Genomic DNA, 15,309 nt, shown 5'->3' on the forward strand with positions numbered 1-15,309 from the left:
CCCCAACACCGTGCCTTGTTACAGCCTACTTAAACTTTATGAAAATATAAAATCAAGTTGTTGTTCTTTGCGTCCAGGATACATGAGACCCGTCGAACCAGCAGGGATTGTGTGGTCTATCTCCATGGCGACCTGGGCGCAAATTTAACCTTGGGAGGTGGGTGGGGTGGGACGCCCGATTTGTGAATGAATGGGACTGAGTGACAAGGAGTTCCCTCATCCCTCATCGGGATCTCTTAACCGGTTCATTTCTCCACCCACCATCCACTTCGGACTTTGCGCATTGGACTACCCACGCATCAGGAGCATGGGTCCGAAGTGCGGCTGCAACTCCAGCACCAACCAATAAAAAGAACGGCCGTACGTTTGCATTCAGCATAGACGTGGGACATTGCACTGGTCCAACCCACAGATATTACAAGTGGTCTGGCAATGTCCACGATGTCCTCTCCTCCCCATCAGTCCCCAACGTTTTGGGAGAGACGTCCACTCACAAAGCCCATCACCTCCCCTTGCTGCGCCAGATACCATGTGATCAGCCATTACGGCGGACCGGAAGTGCCCAGCCGCGCGCTCCGCAGCCAGTTCCTGTCAGTTAAAAGAAGATGGCGGCTGTGGAGGGGGAGCGCTGCGCTTTGCGCCGCGGCCACTCGTATACTCACTGTTAAAGCCTTACTCGCATGTTTAGCTTTCGAATTTCTCACTGTTGCACTTTACATTAATGAGGTGAGTGCATTTTGCTGTCCGTTCTTTTCCACCCTCCAGGATGGGGAGGTTGCAGTCCTGTTTGATACCGTACCGTGGCTCAGTGGGGGCCCGGTGGGGTGTGAGGCAGGCAGGGTGGCTGGGCCCCTCGGCTGCTGCAGACGCCAGGATTCGGCCTGTGTGCAAAACCCGCACTGCAGTGTTCTGAAGGTTTTTCGCTGCGGTCCTGCACTGAAAAAATGCACAATGCACTTCTGATCCTAGTGTGTTTATTTGCAGAGGATTGGAGGCTAACGCTACCAAAGAAACTCAAGAGAAACAAAACAGGTACATTTTGTTTTAAATGATTATAGGAGTTAAATACATCGCAATTTTGGGAGGGGAAAGTATGACCTTCACTGTCCGCTTGCTGAGTACAAATGATGTTCCTAACCCACACTGATCTGTTGATTCTGGCTTTGATGCAATGCATCTTAAATTGACAAACAGATCATTTAAATAATTGTAATCGGTAGTATTGGAAGTGGGTTCGGTCCGCATCTACAATGCAAAATCAGATTAACCTTTTAGTTTTAGGAGATGATGGAAGTGCATACATCTTGTAGATGGTTATTGATAAACAAATACACTTTGCAGGAATCGATTAGCAATGGTGTAAAAGTGAAGTTGTGAAAATAAAATGATCTCTGCCGATTTTAAAATAATTCAATGGGGATTTTCAAGTATGAGTAACTTTTAGTCGCTTAATTGATCTTATGTAATTATTGCATTTGTTATTACAAGATGCCTGTTAAAATTTGTTTGGCAAAGTCTTAATTATATTGGTAATGTTTTGGCCTTTCCTCACTTTCATGGAGATAGGATGGGTACCTGTAGCCTTAACAAAGTGACAAATTTTCACAGTTTGTGCTAACTTGGCTATAACATACAATGCACCATCATGATATATTGTACTTTGATACGAAGCAAGCCAGTGCTATCGAAGATGTCTGGAAAGCAAAAGAATGATAAGATAGAAATCTAAAGTAAAAACAAAACATTGGAAGCAGTTTGTAATGCTGCAGGTGGTCAAGTTGGTCAAAGCTTCATGAATATTTCTTTCCTGTGGCTCCTGGTAAGTTTGAGTCTTATTTTGATCTAGAGTTTCAGATGGTATTTAATGGAAGTATGTCAGATAGAGTCATTCAAGAAGCAAATTTTGGAGCCTGGAGTTTAAAAGGCTGAAGACATGGTTAATAGTGATGTGAAGAATGGCGGGATTCATAATTATTTAGCCTATTTGTTTTGCAATACAGTGTAGAATAGGCCCTTCTAGCCCTTTGAGCCACACTGCCAGCAACCCACTGATTTAACTCTAGCCTACTCATGGGACAGTTTATAATAACGAATTAACTGGTATGTCTTTGGAGTGTGGGAGGAAACTGGAGCACCTGGAGGAAACCCATGCATTCCATGGGGAGGACATACAAACTCCTTACAGAGGATGCTGGGATTGAACTGTGATGCTCCGAGCTGTAATAACGTCACGCTAACGGCTATGCCACAGTGGTACCCATCTGATGATATAGAAGTGGTAGGGCCATGGAGAGGTTTGAATGTTGGCCATGAAAATTTTATAATTAAAGTTGTGTATGAATTAACTGGTTTAAATTGGATTGGCAATAGAAGGTTAGATGTGTTCAAATTTGTGGAAGAAGAGGTGTTGGCCAAGAAAATCAGTTCAGTAAATAACCTTGTCAGTGTTAATTCATTCAAAAGTGAGATGACTGTGCTATCTGCACTTTTTTGTTTATTCATCACCTCGGACAGAGGTTAAGTAATAGTTCAGTTTTGCTTGTTGAAGTTTTCATTCTAGGTTTCTGAAGCCTCTGGCTGCATGGTTTTTAAATCTCTGAGATAAATAAGTATGAAGAGTTGATGTTAATGGTTTATGTCACTGACCATTTATCAAGTCATTCCAATAATAGTCAACCAGAAATACTAATTTTCTCCACAAATGCTGCCTGACTTGATGAGTATTTCCAAGATTTATGGTTTCTTTGAGCTTTTTTTTACTTAGTACAAATGCCATACACCAACATTTATACTATATACTTATTATGACTGTCTTGCTCATTATGTATTTATAATTCCATTATGAGGGGCGGGTCTTTCTGAAGCCAAGGTCACTTCTGTGTATGGCTCCGCAACTTATTTTTGACAAAATTTTCTTCATCAGCCTTAATGTCATGTAACTTGTCAGATTTTGTCTGATAACCCTCATTAGGAGGATCCTGGAGATTTTTGCTTGATTACAGTTACTATCTTATAGCTTTGTTGGTTAAAGTATGTTTTCAGTATCCTGAAGTTGTGTAGACTTCTGTAGAAATGCATGCTCATTTGCTTGTTAAGTATTTAAATTTTAGTTTCAGGATCTAGGAGCCAGTTTAAGGTTAGGACTAATGGGTAGTTGGTAATATAACATGAACAGCAAAACTGAACCAAATTTCAGGATGGTTTTGACGTGCCTTATTGGGAGTATTATGGTAATAAATGTATGTGTGATTGAAATTGCTGTAGGTTTCCGAATGATGGCTCGAAGTGGATAATATTGTCTGAAACAGTAACATAAGTTTATATCTTGACATACAACAATAAAAATTCAAAGGTTGTAAACAAATTTGAATAAATAATTGCATCCATGGTTGGTGCCGTTATAGGCTGATATCTTCAGCTGTGCTTTCTAAGTCAGTGGTCCTCAACCTCCGGGCTATGGGCTGATACTGGGCTGCGAAGCATGCAGGTGCAGCAGTAGCCGGAGCGCACCCAGCACATCTTTAAGAAAAAAGCCGAAATAAACAAGTTAATTAATTAGGTGCCACCCGGCACATAAATGTCGGCCCAGATCAGAGGCGATTGTTGATTTCACTTGCTCTATGCGATGTTTACTCCTTTCCAGGGCGCTGGAGCCTTTAGCTGTTCCATTGTTTGATTAATTTAAACGTCAGCCCAGACAGGCTGAAAAGACAGGGCTGTCAGGATCGAGGTGACATGTTGAATCTACACAAACCTCTTATAAAGTATAGGCGCTGCCGTGATTTCTTTGTAATGACAGATACGTGCTGGTCCCAAGACAGATCCTCTCTTACTTTTCAGAGAGAGAAACATCGATCCTTAATGCTGAAGAATTTAAAGTTATTTACCCTCTCCATCTCTGTTCCTCTAATGAAGACTGGCTTCTGGGCGGCACCTAATCAATTAGCTTGTTTAGTTCGGCTTTTTTCTTAAAGATGTGCTGGGTGTGCTCCGGCTACCCCTGCACCACTGCATTCTTCGTGGCCCAGAGGTTGGGGCCCACTGTTCTAAGTTATTGGGTCTCTGCACAGGATGAATTTGAAGGGGAAGAGTACTATGCTAATGAGTTAGGTGTGGGAGTTTGTATTTTATCACCGTGCTGATGAGAGATATTGAATTAAGAATACAATAAATGTGATGGAAAATAGCAAAATTAATCCATTTGCTCACATTTTCCATTTGTAGTTTAATTTTTTGATGTTGGGTTGAATCTTTTTTTGGATTCATTTCACTTTCACTTTTGGATGGAAGTTCCTGCATTATTTCTTTCATGTTTCCCTCAGTAGAAGAGACTTTTTGGAAATGTGCAAGTGATTCTTTTTTGACAATATAACAGTCTGAACAAGATTCATCTCCACCTTGAGAGGAATTAAGGACAGGTAGTAAATGCAGGCCTTGGCAGTGATATCCGCATCCGAAAAGTTATAAGTCACTGTGCTAGCAGGTGTGAAGTCATGAAGTCACTAGATTGAAAAATAAAAAGTGGCAAAGGCCAAATGGCCCTTTTGACTCTCCTCAATCTTGCATCATTATTGATGTAATAACTTGTTTACCTTGTTTATTTTTCCATCTAGTCAGTACGGTAGCGAGCAGAAGATTCTTTGGCCAATTGTACCAATGCTAGCTCCTTTAAGAGTTCTTAAATTTTATTTGACCACTCCCTATAGCCTGGACACTTATTTATTAAGTTTGTATTTGGAAGTTGCTATTCAATGTATTTTCACACTTTCTCATAATACTTTCAAGATCTATTCTTGTACACTTTGACCCCTCCCCAGAAAAAGCTGATTCTTTTGCTATTATGATTAGATTATGAGGATATGAAGTCCTCTTTTATTGTCATTTAGTAATGCATGTATTAAGAAATGATACAATATTCCTCCGGTGTGATATCACAGAAACACAGGACAGACCAAGACAGAAAAACTGACAAAAAACACATAATTATAACATAAAGGCCCACCAGCACCTTTACTTCCTGAGAAAACTAAAGAAATTTGGCCTGTCCCCTAAAACGCTCACTAATTTTTATAGATGCACCGTAGAAAGCATTCTTCTGGGGTGCACCACAACCTGGTATGGAAGTTGTCCTGTCCAAGACCGAAAGAAGCTGCAGAAGATCATGAACATGGCGCAGCACATCACACAAACCAATCTTCCGTCCATGGACTCACTTTGCACCGCACGCTGTTGGAGCAGTGCTGCCAGGATAATCAAGGACACGACCCACCCAGCCAACACACTTTTCGTCCCTCTTCCCTCCGGGAGAAGGCTCAGGAGCTTGAAGACTCGTATGGCCATATTTGGGAACAGCTTCTTTCCAACTGCGATAAGACTGCTGAATGGATCCTGACCCGGATCTGGGCCGTACCCTCCAAATATCCGGACCTACCTGTCGGTTTTTTTGCACTACCTTACTTTCCATTTTTCTATTTTCTATTTATGATTTATAACTTAAATTTTTAATATTTACTAATTTTTACTATTTTTGATATTTAATATTTGTAATCCGGGAAGTGCAGAATCAAATATCACTGTGATGGTTGTATGTTCTAGTATCAATTGTTTGGCGACAATAAAGTACAAACCCCGTTTCTGGAAAAGTTGGGATATTTTCAAAATGCAATAAAAACAAAAATCTGTGATATGTTAATTCACGTGAACCTTTATTTAACTGACAAAAGTACAAAGAAAAGATTTTCAATAGTTTTACTGACAAACTTAATTGTATTTTGTTGTATACACAAATTGTATACACAAATTTAGAATTTGATGGCTGCAACACAACAAAAGTTGGGACAGAGTTAAAATAAGATTGAAAAGTGCACAGAATATTCAAGTAACACCGGTTTGGAAGACTCCACATTAAGCAGGCTAATTGGTAGCAGGTGAGGTATCATGACTGGGTATAAAAGTAGCGTCCATCAAAGGTTCGGTCTTTGCAAGCAAGGATGGGTCGTGGCTCACTCGTTTGTGCCAAAATTCGTGACAGCATCGTTAGTCAGTTCAAAAGGAACATATCTCAACGCAAGATTGCAGAGAGTTCAGGTCTTTCAACATCTACAGTACATAATATTGTGAAAAGATTCAGAGAATTCAGAGACGTCTCAGTGCGTAAAGGGCAAGGTCAGAAACCACTGTTGAATACGTGTGATCTTCAAGCCCTCAGGCGGCACTGCCTAAGAAATCGTCATGCTACTGTGACAATTATAGCCACCTGGGCTCGGGAGTACTTCGGAAAACCATTGTCACTCAACACAGTCCGTCGCTGCATCCAGAAATGCAATTTGAAACTGTATTACGCAAGGAGGAAGCCATACGTCAACTCTATTCAGAAACGCTGGTGAGTTCTCTGGGCCAGAGCTCATCTCAGATGGACCGAAAGACTGTGGAACCGTGTGCTATGGTCAGATGAGTCCACGTTTCAGCTAGTTTTCAGAAAAAATGGGCGTCGAGTTCTCGGTGCCAAAGATGAAAATGACCATCCTGATTGTTATCAGCGAAAGGTGCAAAAGCCTGCACCTGTGATGGTATGGGGGTGCATCAGTGCCCACGGCATGGGTGAGTTGCATGTTTGTGAAGGTACCATTGACTCAGAGGTGTATATTAGGATTTTAGAGAGATATATGTTGCCGTCAAGGCGACATCTCTTCCCAGGACGTCCATGCTTATTTTAGCAGGACAATGCCAGGTGACATTCTGCACGGGCTACAACAGCGTGGCTTTGTAGACACAGAGTGCGTGTGCTTGACTGGCCTGCTGCCAGTCCAGATCTATCTCCTATTGAAAATGTATGGCGCATCATGAAGAGGAGAATCAGACAATGGAGACCACGGACTGTTGAGCAGCTGAAGTCTTATATCAAGCAATAATGGACAAAATTTCTAGTTGCAAATCTACTACAATTAGTATCCTCAGTTCCAAAACGATTAAAAAGTGTTATTAAAAGGAAAGGTGATGTAACACAATGGTAAACATGCCTCTGTCCCAAGTTTTGTTGAGTGTGTTGCAGCCATCAAATTCTAAATTTGTGTATGTTTATAAAATACAATAAAGTTGGTCAGTAAAACTATTGAAAATCTTTTCTTTGTATTTTTGTCAGTTAAATAAAGGTTCACGTGAATTAACATATCACAGATTTTTGTTTTTATTGCATTTTGGAAAATATCCCAACTTTTCTGGAAATGGGGTTTGTATAAAGTATATAGTTACAACAGTGCAAGCAATACCATAACTTGATGAAGAACAGGTCATGGGCACGGTAAAAAAAAAAGTTCAAAGTCCCGACGGGAGAAGGAAGAAAACTCTCTGCTATGTCTGACTCTGAGCCTCTGACCAGCCCTCCAACATCTCTGCCGAGCGCTTCAACCCTAGCCCCGGCCGCCAGCAGCAGGCAAAGCCGATGATTTTGGGGCCTTCCCTCCAGAGATTCTCGATCGCACAGTAGCAGCGGCAGCGAACCGGGCATTTCAGAAGTTTCTCCAGATGTTCCTCCATGCTTCTCACGGCTGTCTCCAAATCAGAATTGTGCCAGTTACCCTATTTAACAAATACGATATCATTTCACCAGGGAGCTGCGCGCACTGCGTCGAGTCGCCATCTTCTCCTCCCGCCTTAAATGGGTGCATTCTGGTCTTCAGTTTTTAATAGGGTCAAATTAAGACGTTTCCTGAATTGGAAGGGTCACCACTTCTTATCTTTATATTAGTGCTTCCAATGAACCACAAATGAATTTGATAAACATTATACCTGATGTTGGGACCATCCTTCCCAGTACTTCAGCGTAACTAATTTGAAGCAGCTGATTCTGATATGTGTATCAAAAACACTCATTCTGCAGACTTGAAATCCCCCTGTTTGGAAAATGATTGCAATTACCAAGTAGAACAGTTAAATGTTGAAGGACAGAAACAAGATACTCTGAAATAATTGTTTGACATTTACTTTTGTATTTGATATGTGATGATTGGTTTTCTCTTTCTGGTTTGTGATGAATTCAGCCATGTGGTAATTTTATTCTTAACCTACAATTGTAGTATTGTTTAAAGTTGCTGTAAATTGCATCATCAATGAATGTAGGAGGTAGCTGTATATGGTATGTTCCAGAAAATACTGTAAAACTAGTTTTTAGCCGAAATTGGTTCATTAATGGCTCTGATCCAAAACTGCAATAAACCAGGACTGAGTCATGATGAAGGTATCCCACCAATAAGCAGATGATCATTATAATACAGAGAAATCTGTAATTGAAAGGTGTCTTTTAATTTCTCATTGTGTTTTTAGCATGAATGTCAGGTCCTCTAATTCCTTGGGTGTTTCTACTTTGTGTGAAGTACATTCTCCACACTCCAGAAGTTTCCCTGTATGGTATTTGTTTCACACATGGATTCCTTTCCCAATTAACGCTAGCTACACAGTACTTTTGTTATACAAACAAAACTGGTTCATTGGAGCACCTAGAACAGTTGGCTAGGATCCTGACAGTTCTAAGTCTGCCAGAATACTAGCCAATGGTTTTGTATTAGTTAGGTCTAACTCTTTTTAAAATAAGTCTTACCAATGTTAAGGAGCAGTGTGTATTTTAGCAGCTCTGGTTTGGGGGATGTGCACAATATGATTCTGATGCCAAATGTAACGGTTGGAATGTAAATCTGCACAATCAACCCTCCTGAAGATTTCCCTGGCGACCATTTTGCTTGTGGGAGAGCTGAGTAAACTACATTTAAACGGCTCCAACTCTGGTTCAGCAGGTACTGAATGATAAAATGGCTTTTGACCTTATTTTCTCCATGAAAAGAATGGGATGCACTTAATAAACAATTCCATTTATATTTTTAATGTAAAAGGGAAAACAATTTAATCAATGCAAGATGCATTGACTGCAGACTTAAGTGGAGATTTGTCCTTTTAAAATGGAAGGCATGTTTTAAAGTTTAAGCCTGCATCACTGCTTATTCTAAAGCAACTGTGAGGTAATTTATAATCCCTGGGGAAGTGATTGGAGTGGGTTTGGAGAAATTCTTCAGTGCTGAATGTAGGATTGTAAGCTGAGGAAATTGAGGTAAATGCTGAAATATTGCAACACATGTGCAAGTGTTTTGAAGCTAATGTACAATATTGGTGCAAACTGTCTAAGAAATCTAATTGCCTAATGGTTCAAGAGTTGAAGGAGCAATGTCACGATTTACTTTTAAACAGGTATTCATTGTCTCACTCTTTATATTTCGTCCAAATTAAGCTGTAGGATAGCAACTAGAGTGTGAAAGCTGTACTATAGCCAATTTAAATTAATATATTAAAGTACATTCACAGTCCAAGTTACATAAAATTGGTAGCAAGCAGAAATGATTTTTCTCCCCCGCTAAGTCACCTCAATGTCTTGTATCTCTTTATTTGATAACGTCCATATTAATTTGTTGCCAGGTATCCTGGTATATTTTGTTCCTAAGTCTAGAATTGTATAAACAAATGTTAACTGCTCAGTGATAGTTATAGTCTTAATGTTGGTTGATTTCAATACTGACTGTCCACTTAAGAGTTAATGGTTATATTCCTTTTCTTTTGGAATATTTGTGTACCGTCTTAGTCTACAGTACACCATATGCTACTTGGGTCTACTCTGCTATTTGACATAAATATGGCTGATCTTTAACCCCAGCTTCACTTCAGTCTGATTCCTGTACTACTTGACTCTAAGCTATTCAATGCCAGAGGTTTGCAGTTCGCTCAATGAAGAAACTGCTCTTGATATGTCTTGATGCTTAACTTACGAAAGTCGTGAAGTGGAGAAGTGGCATAGTGGCCTGTGGAGTTATCAGTGTGAGGTTTGCATGCTCCCTCGTGACTAATTTAGCTTTCTGTAGTTGCTCTGGTTTAATTGGCTATTTAATGCTTAATTTGCCACTACCAGTTTCCTCCAGTGTTTAGTAATGTGATGAATTTGAGGGGAAGGGTGGGGTTTGAGTTGGTGGTTGCAGTTCATGGGAATATTTTGTGCTAAAATGGGATTGGTGCAATAGCGCACCTGAGGATCTGGATCATACAGTTCTTCAGTTTTTCACAAATTACAATCTTTTTCCTCATCTGGAAGGAGAATGATATAGTGGAACCTTGGGGATGCTGTATTAATGACCATCTCCATTAAAGGGGACAGATCTGACAGCAGTGATTACAGAATAGTCTTGCTGCTGTCTGCCACAAGGGAAGTCATCATGAGTTCCTCCTCATTTGCAGCTTCCAAGTGACTGAAGAGCAGATTCTGCCATTGCTTAAGCTGATCTTTAAAGTCATTGTATACTTATTCACTGAATATATAAGAGAATGGGCCCTGAGTTTCAACATCTGCAAGGCAAAGTCCTCAACTGAACGGTCTCTACTATCCATTGCTACCTGCTGATAAAGGTTGATGGTGAGACCATGGAAAATATGGGCCACCTCTTGTATCTTAGGTACATTCTTTTCTCTGAAAGCAAACCATTAGTGAGTTTCACCATGAACTTCAGTGCATCCAAGCAATTTTTCTTTGAGGAAAAGGGTAATTAAAGTCTATTGATAGTGAGGGAGTGAGCCTTGGACTGTATTGATCAACTGGTAGGGTGGGGTTGAGCAATGGCAGATGATGACAATAGCACACTTCATCCTGATAAGTATGTGCTGATGCATTTTGGGAAGGACAGAGTGAATGGTATGTCCCTAGGGAGTATTGAGGAGCAAAAGAATTACTGCAAAGTCCAAAGATCCCTGAAGGTGCAGCACAGATAAATGGAATATTGAAGAAGGCTTGGATTGCCTTCGTCAGCTGGGGCAGAAGATGTTGGTACAACTTTTTACAACATTCATTCTCTCTCTCTCTCTCTGGCTATCCATCCCATAGGATGATGATGGTTCCTTTCAGTCAGTTCGTGGGGTGGTACCCCACTCCTCAGAAAGGAACAGCGTGTGCAAGAGTGGATTTTAGATGAGTAGGGGGTTGCACAGGTCCAGATCCACCCTTTCAACATCCCCTCCCAGATCCAGCGGCATGGTGGGGTCCCAGACGGCTGGGGGAAGTTCTCTTGCAGTGAATGGCCAGACCAAGCTTCAATGCAAGGGATGCCCATTACGCGCTTCACGGCACCTGTTTGCTAGATGGCCGTTGACCCTACAAGAGGGTTCATCCGCCCTTTGACAGGTTTTTCTTTACGTCCTGCAGGGCGTCTAGCCACCCTCCTCACCAGGCAAGCCTGGTGGGGGAGCTGGTTTAGTCACCGACTACTCGACCATGCAAAAGGTAGTACTGGGTTACATGGTACTAATAGCACTCAGACGAGTGACCTGATCAGAAACATTCATTAGAGCATAGCTAGAGTACTGTTTGCAGTTATAGTTGCCACAGTATAGGAAAGATGTGATTGCAGAGCAGTTTAACCAGGACATCGCCTAGATTAAATATTTCAGTTATGAGGAGAAATTGGTTTGTTTCCGTTAGAGCAGAGAAAGCTGAAGGCAGCAGATTCTGATCAATTGGGACACATCAGAACCAGTACATTTTGGCCCAATTAAGTGGCTGCCCCAATGAGCTGAATTTTCATGGAAATAGTTAAAAAGGCATAAAAAAAAGACAAATGGAGTAACAAATAATGTATTTAAATGAAGTACAGAACAAATTAGAACACTACCGAAGGTACTACCATACTATAAAACTATATTAATTCTTAAGTTACCGATGGAGGCATTCATCCCGTGTATGCAGTGTACAAAATCAGTGCAGACACCAAGTGTGGATAACGGACTGCCTTCATCCAGTGCCATAGAATGCATCCTCCAAATCTATATTTTCATTGCAACATTCAAGGTGATTATCAACACCACCACATTCTTCATAGTTTCTAACTTGTTGAAGTAGTAAAATTGTTACATTTTCACTACTGACTGCTTCTGGCATCTCCAAGCCTGAACGCTTGAAACTGCAGTGAGCAAAACAGTTTGGAGGTTTCTTACTGCTTATTTCTTGCCAACTATCAGTGACAAAAATCACTGTTTTTTGAACACACACAGCTGAGGCTATTTAAAAAGCTGCTTGCTCTAAGCAGAGGGCAGCATCCATCGGTCACACCAGCGTGCGTGACTGACTAGTCAGAACCTGTATGGCAAGTCTCCTGTCCCAATAAATGGCATAGTGTCCCGTACAAATGAAGGGAATCCTGGCAATTTTCTCATTTAGTTTTTGTTCTTTAAGAGTTGTTCCAAATAAGTGGCTGTCTCAATTAACCAATGGATCAATTAATCGGAATCCACTGTATATACAAAATTATGAGGGATATAGATATGGAAAATACTAAGAAACTTTTCCTCATGGAGAAGGTGTCTAAGATCAGAAGTCATAGGTTTTAAAAGTTTAGAGTTGATCTGAGGAATTTATTTTTTCTCTTAGAGTGGTTGCAATCTGTAATGCACTACCTGAGATGGTGGTGGAGGGAGGTACTCTCACAACAATTAAAAAGCACTTGAATTGCCAAGACATAAAAGCTACAGAAGCTAATTTGCTTATTCCTCACTATTTTATTTTAATTCTCAGGTACTAGAAATTTTGTGCATTTAACCCCGGTTCAGTATTTCTAAAGTCAAGAACTTCAGTCAGATTATATCAGATTCAAAGGTAGTTATAACTGATTATTACCCTCTAGATTCATATTGCCACACCCAAGATTGCCAGGGCACATCTCCCTTGGTCTGATGCTGTTGCTCAGGTGGAAATCAACACAAATTTTCATGGCTGTGGTTTTGCCATTTTTTTTCACAAGTTGGAGCATCTGATAGCTATTATCTAGTTGCTCATGGTTATTTTGATGTCAGGAAGAAACTTGCTGAGATTACTCAGCATTAATTGTACTTTGAACTTTGATGCCTGACCTACTGAGTTCCTTCAGTATTTTGTGTGTATCACTTTAGATTCCCAGCATCTGCAGACCTTATATCTAAGGAAGTATAACAGGTCAAAGGGAATTGGGAGTCCTCATGCTAGATGCCCTAAAGGTTAACTTTCAGGTTGAGTTGGTGGTAAGGAAGGTAAATGCAAAGTTACATTAATTTTTAGAGGACTGAAATATAAAAAGCAAGAATGTAATGCTGAAAGGCATTAGTCAGACCACGCTTGGAGTATTGTGAGCAGTTTTGGGTCCTGTAGCTGAGAAAGGATGTGCTGGCATTGGAGAGGGTCCACAGGAGGTTCATGAGAATAATCCTAGGAATGAAAGGGTTAATGTATGAGGAGCATTTGATGGCTCTGTGCCTTGTTGAGAGTTTAGAAGGATCGAGGTTGGGGGGTGGGGTGGGAATGTCATTGAAGCCTATTGAACACTGAAAGGCCTGATAGACTGGATATAGATATTATGTTCCTCTAGTAGGGGAGTCTAGCATCAAAGGGCACAGTCTGTGAATATGAGGACATCTATTTAGGAGAAATTTCTTTAGCCATAGGGTGGTGAATCTGTGGAATTCATTACCACAAAAGGCTGTGGAGTTCATCATTGGGTATATTTAAACTAGTTTGATAGGTTCTTGATTAGTAAGGGCATTAAAGGTTATGGAGAGAAGGCAAAAGAATGCGGTTGAGAAGAAGAATGAATTGGCTTTGATCGAATGGTGGAGCAGACTTGATGGGCGGGATGGCCTAATTCTGCTCCTATGTTTTACGGTCTTTATTTACCCTGGGAAATCCATTCTTGGGACCAATAGATTAAAAAACAATTATTTGTTTAATTTGACATTTAACTGTTTTGTAGTTTTCAATAGTTTTCAAATGCTTCTGAGTAATCATGCACTGCTAACAGACGAGAAAGTAGCGATGGGTCCTTGTTACTTGTCCAAAGCTTGCTGGTGCATTTTCGACCTGTGATTGTTCTGCCCAGCCTATATAACTCAGTAATTACTTTCAAGGCCATGTTGCTCCAGACTGGTTTGGTCATAAAAATCAAACAAATTTAAGGATGACAGCTTCAGGGGAATGTGAACACAGTCTGTGGTTAGTGCTCAGGTTGAAGTTCATTTATTACTTCCATATATTGAACTTCAAATCCAGTTAAGGGCATGATATTTTTCCCATTACATTGTTAAATCAACACCAGAGATATCATCACTGTTCGTTTCTGACATTTACTGCTGTCCCTGTATCTTAACTATATTCCCATTCCACTCCCAATGCTATAGAAACTGAATGTACAAATGACTGCAGGTGGAATATATTTGGCTCCAAAATATTTCTTTCTCTGCTCTATACTGCATTGGATTGGCCTATGGTACTTTAAACTTGCTGTTATTCAGTGACTGAGCAAGTGTTTGGGATGGTTGTTACCTAAAATCTATGAATCTGTAGTTGTGAAGGTTATTGCCTGTGGTCATTCAAAGTAGTTGTATGGGCGACTCTTCCCATAATTCCGTCTGCAGTATAGTATCAGAATCAGGTTTGTTATCACCGGCATGTAACATGAAATTTGTTAACTTAGCGGCAGTTCAATGTAATACATAATTGAGCAGAGAGAAAAAATGATAAATACAATAAAAATAATAAACAAGCAAATCAATTATGTATATTGAATTGATTTTTTAAAAAGTGCAAAAACAGAAATACTGTATATTTTTTTAAAAAGTGAGGTAGTGTTCAAAGATTCAATGTCCATTTAGGAATCGGATGGCAGAGGGGAAGAAGCTGTTCCTGAATTGCTGAGTGTGTGCTTTCAGGCTTCTGTACCTCCTTCCTGATGGTAACAGTGAGAAAAAGGCATGCCCTGGGTGCTGGGGATCCTTAATAATGGACGCTGCCTTTCTGAGACACCGCTCCCTGAAGATGTCCTGGGTACTTTGTAGGTTAGTATCCAAGATGGAGCTGACGAGATTTACAACCTTCTGCAGCTTCTTTTGGTCCTGTGCTGTAGCCCCTCCATACCAGACAGTGATGTAGCCTGTCAGAATGCTGTCCACGGTACAACTATAGAAGTTTTTGAGTGCATTTGTTGACAAATGATTGGTTATGGCACACATCAACCACAGCCTACCGGTCAACCTCGACGCTTTGCAATTCGCCTACTGGAGCAACAGGTCAACGGCAGATGCCATCTCTCTGGCCCTACGTTCCTCCTTAGGACACCTGGAGAATAAAGACACATATGTAAGGCTCCTTTTCATTGACTACAGCTCTGCCTTTAATACCATCATTCCAAATAAACTGATTCCTAAGCTCCGGAACCTGGGCCTTAGCACTCGGATCTGCAGCTGGATCTTCAGCTTCCTCAC

The 15,309-nt window shown here is 40.6% G+C and overlaps 1 protein-coding gene across 8 annotated transcripts in view; it reads left to right on the plus strand.

Moving 5' to 3' along the window:
• The first annotated feature begins 575 nt into the window (after positions 1-575).
• Positions 576-15,309, plus strand: part of LOC134351868 (trinucleotide repeat-containing gene 6A protein-like) — a 181,811-nt gene continuing 167,077 nt past the window's right edge. For 6 of the 8 annotated variants that reach the window (XM_063058702.1, XM_063058703.1, XM_063058700.1 and 3 more), the window contains exons 1-2: positions 576-726; positions 985-1,032. In XM_063058702.1, the coding sequence (XP_062914772.1) occupies positions 722-726; positions 985-1,032 (53 nt within the window). In that variant the 5' untranslated portion in view covers positions 576-721. The remainder of the gene's footprint in view (positions 727-984; positions 1,033-15,309) is intronic. The other 2 variants (XM_063058708.1, XM_063058707.1) reach the window with 1 other exon arrangement.

Source organism: Mobula hypostoma, chromosome 9 (genome assembly GCF_963921235.1).
Source record: "Mobula hypostoma chromosome 9, sMobHyp1.1, whole genome shotgun sequence".
Taxonomy (NCBI): domain Eukaryota; kingdom Metazoa; phylum Chordata; class Chondrichthyes; order Myliobatiformes; family Myliobatidae; genus Mobula; species Mobula hypostoma.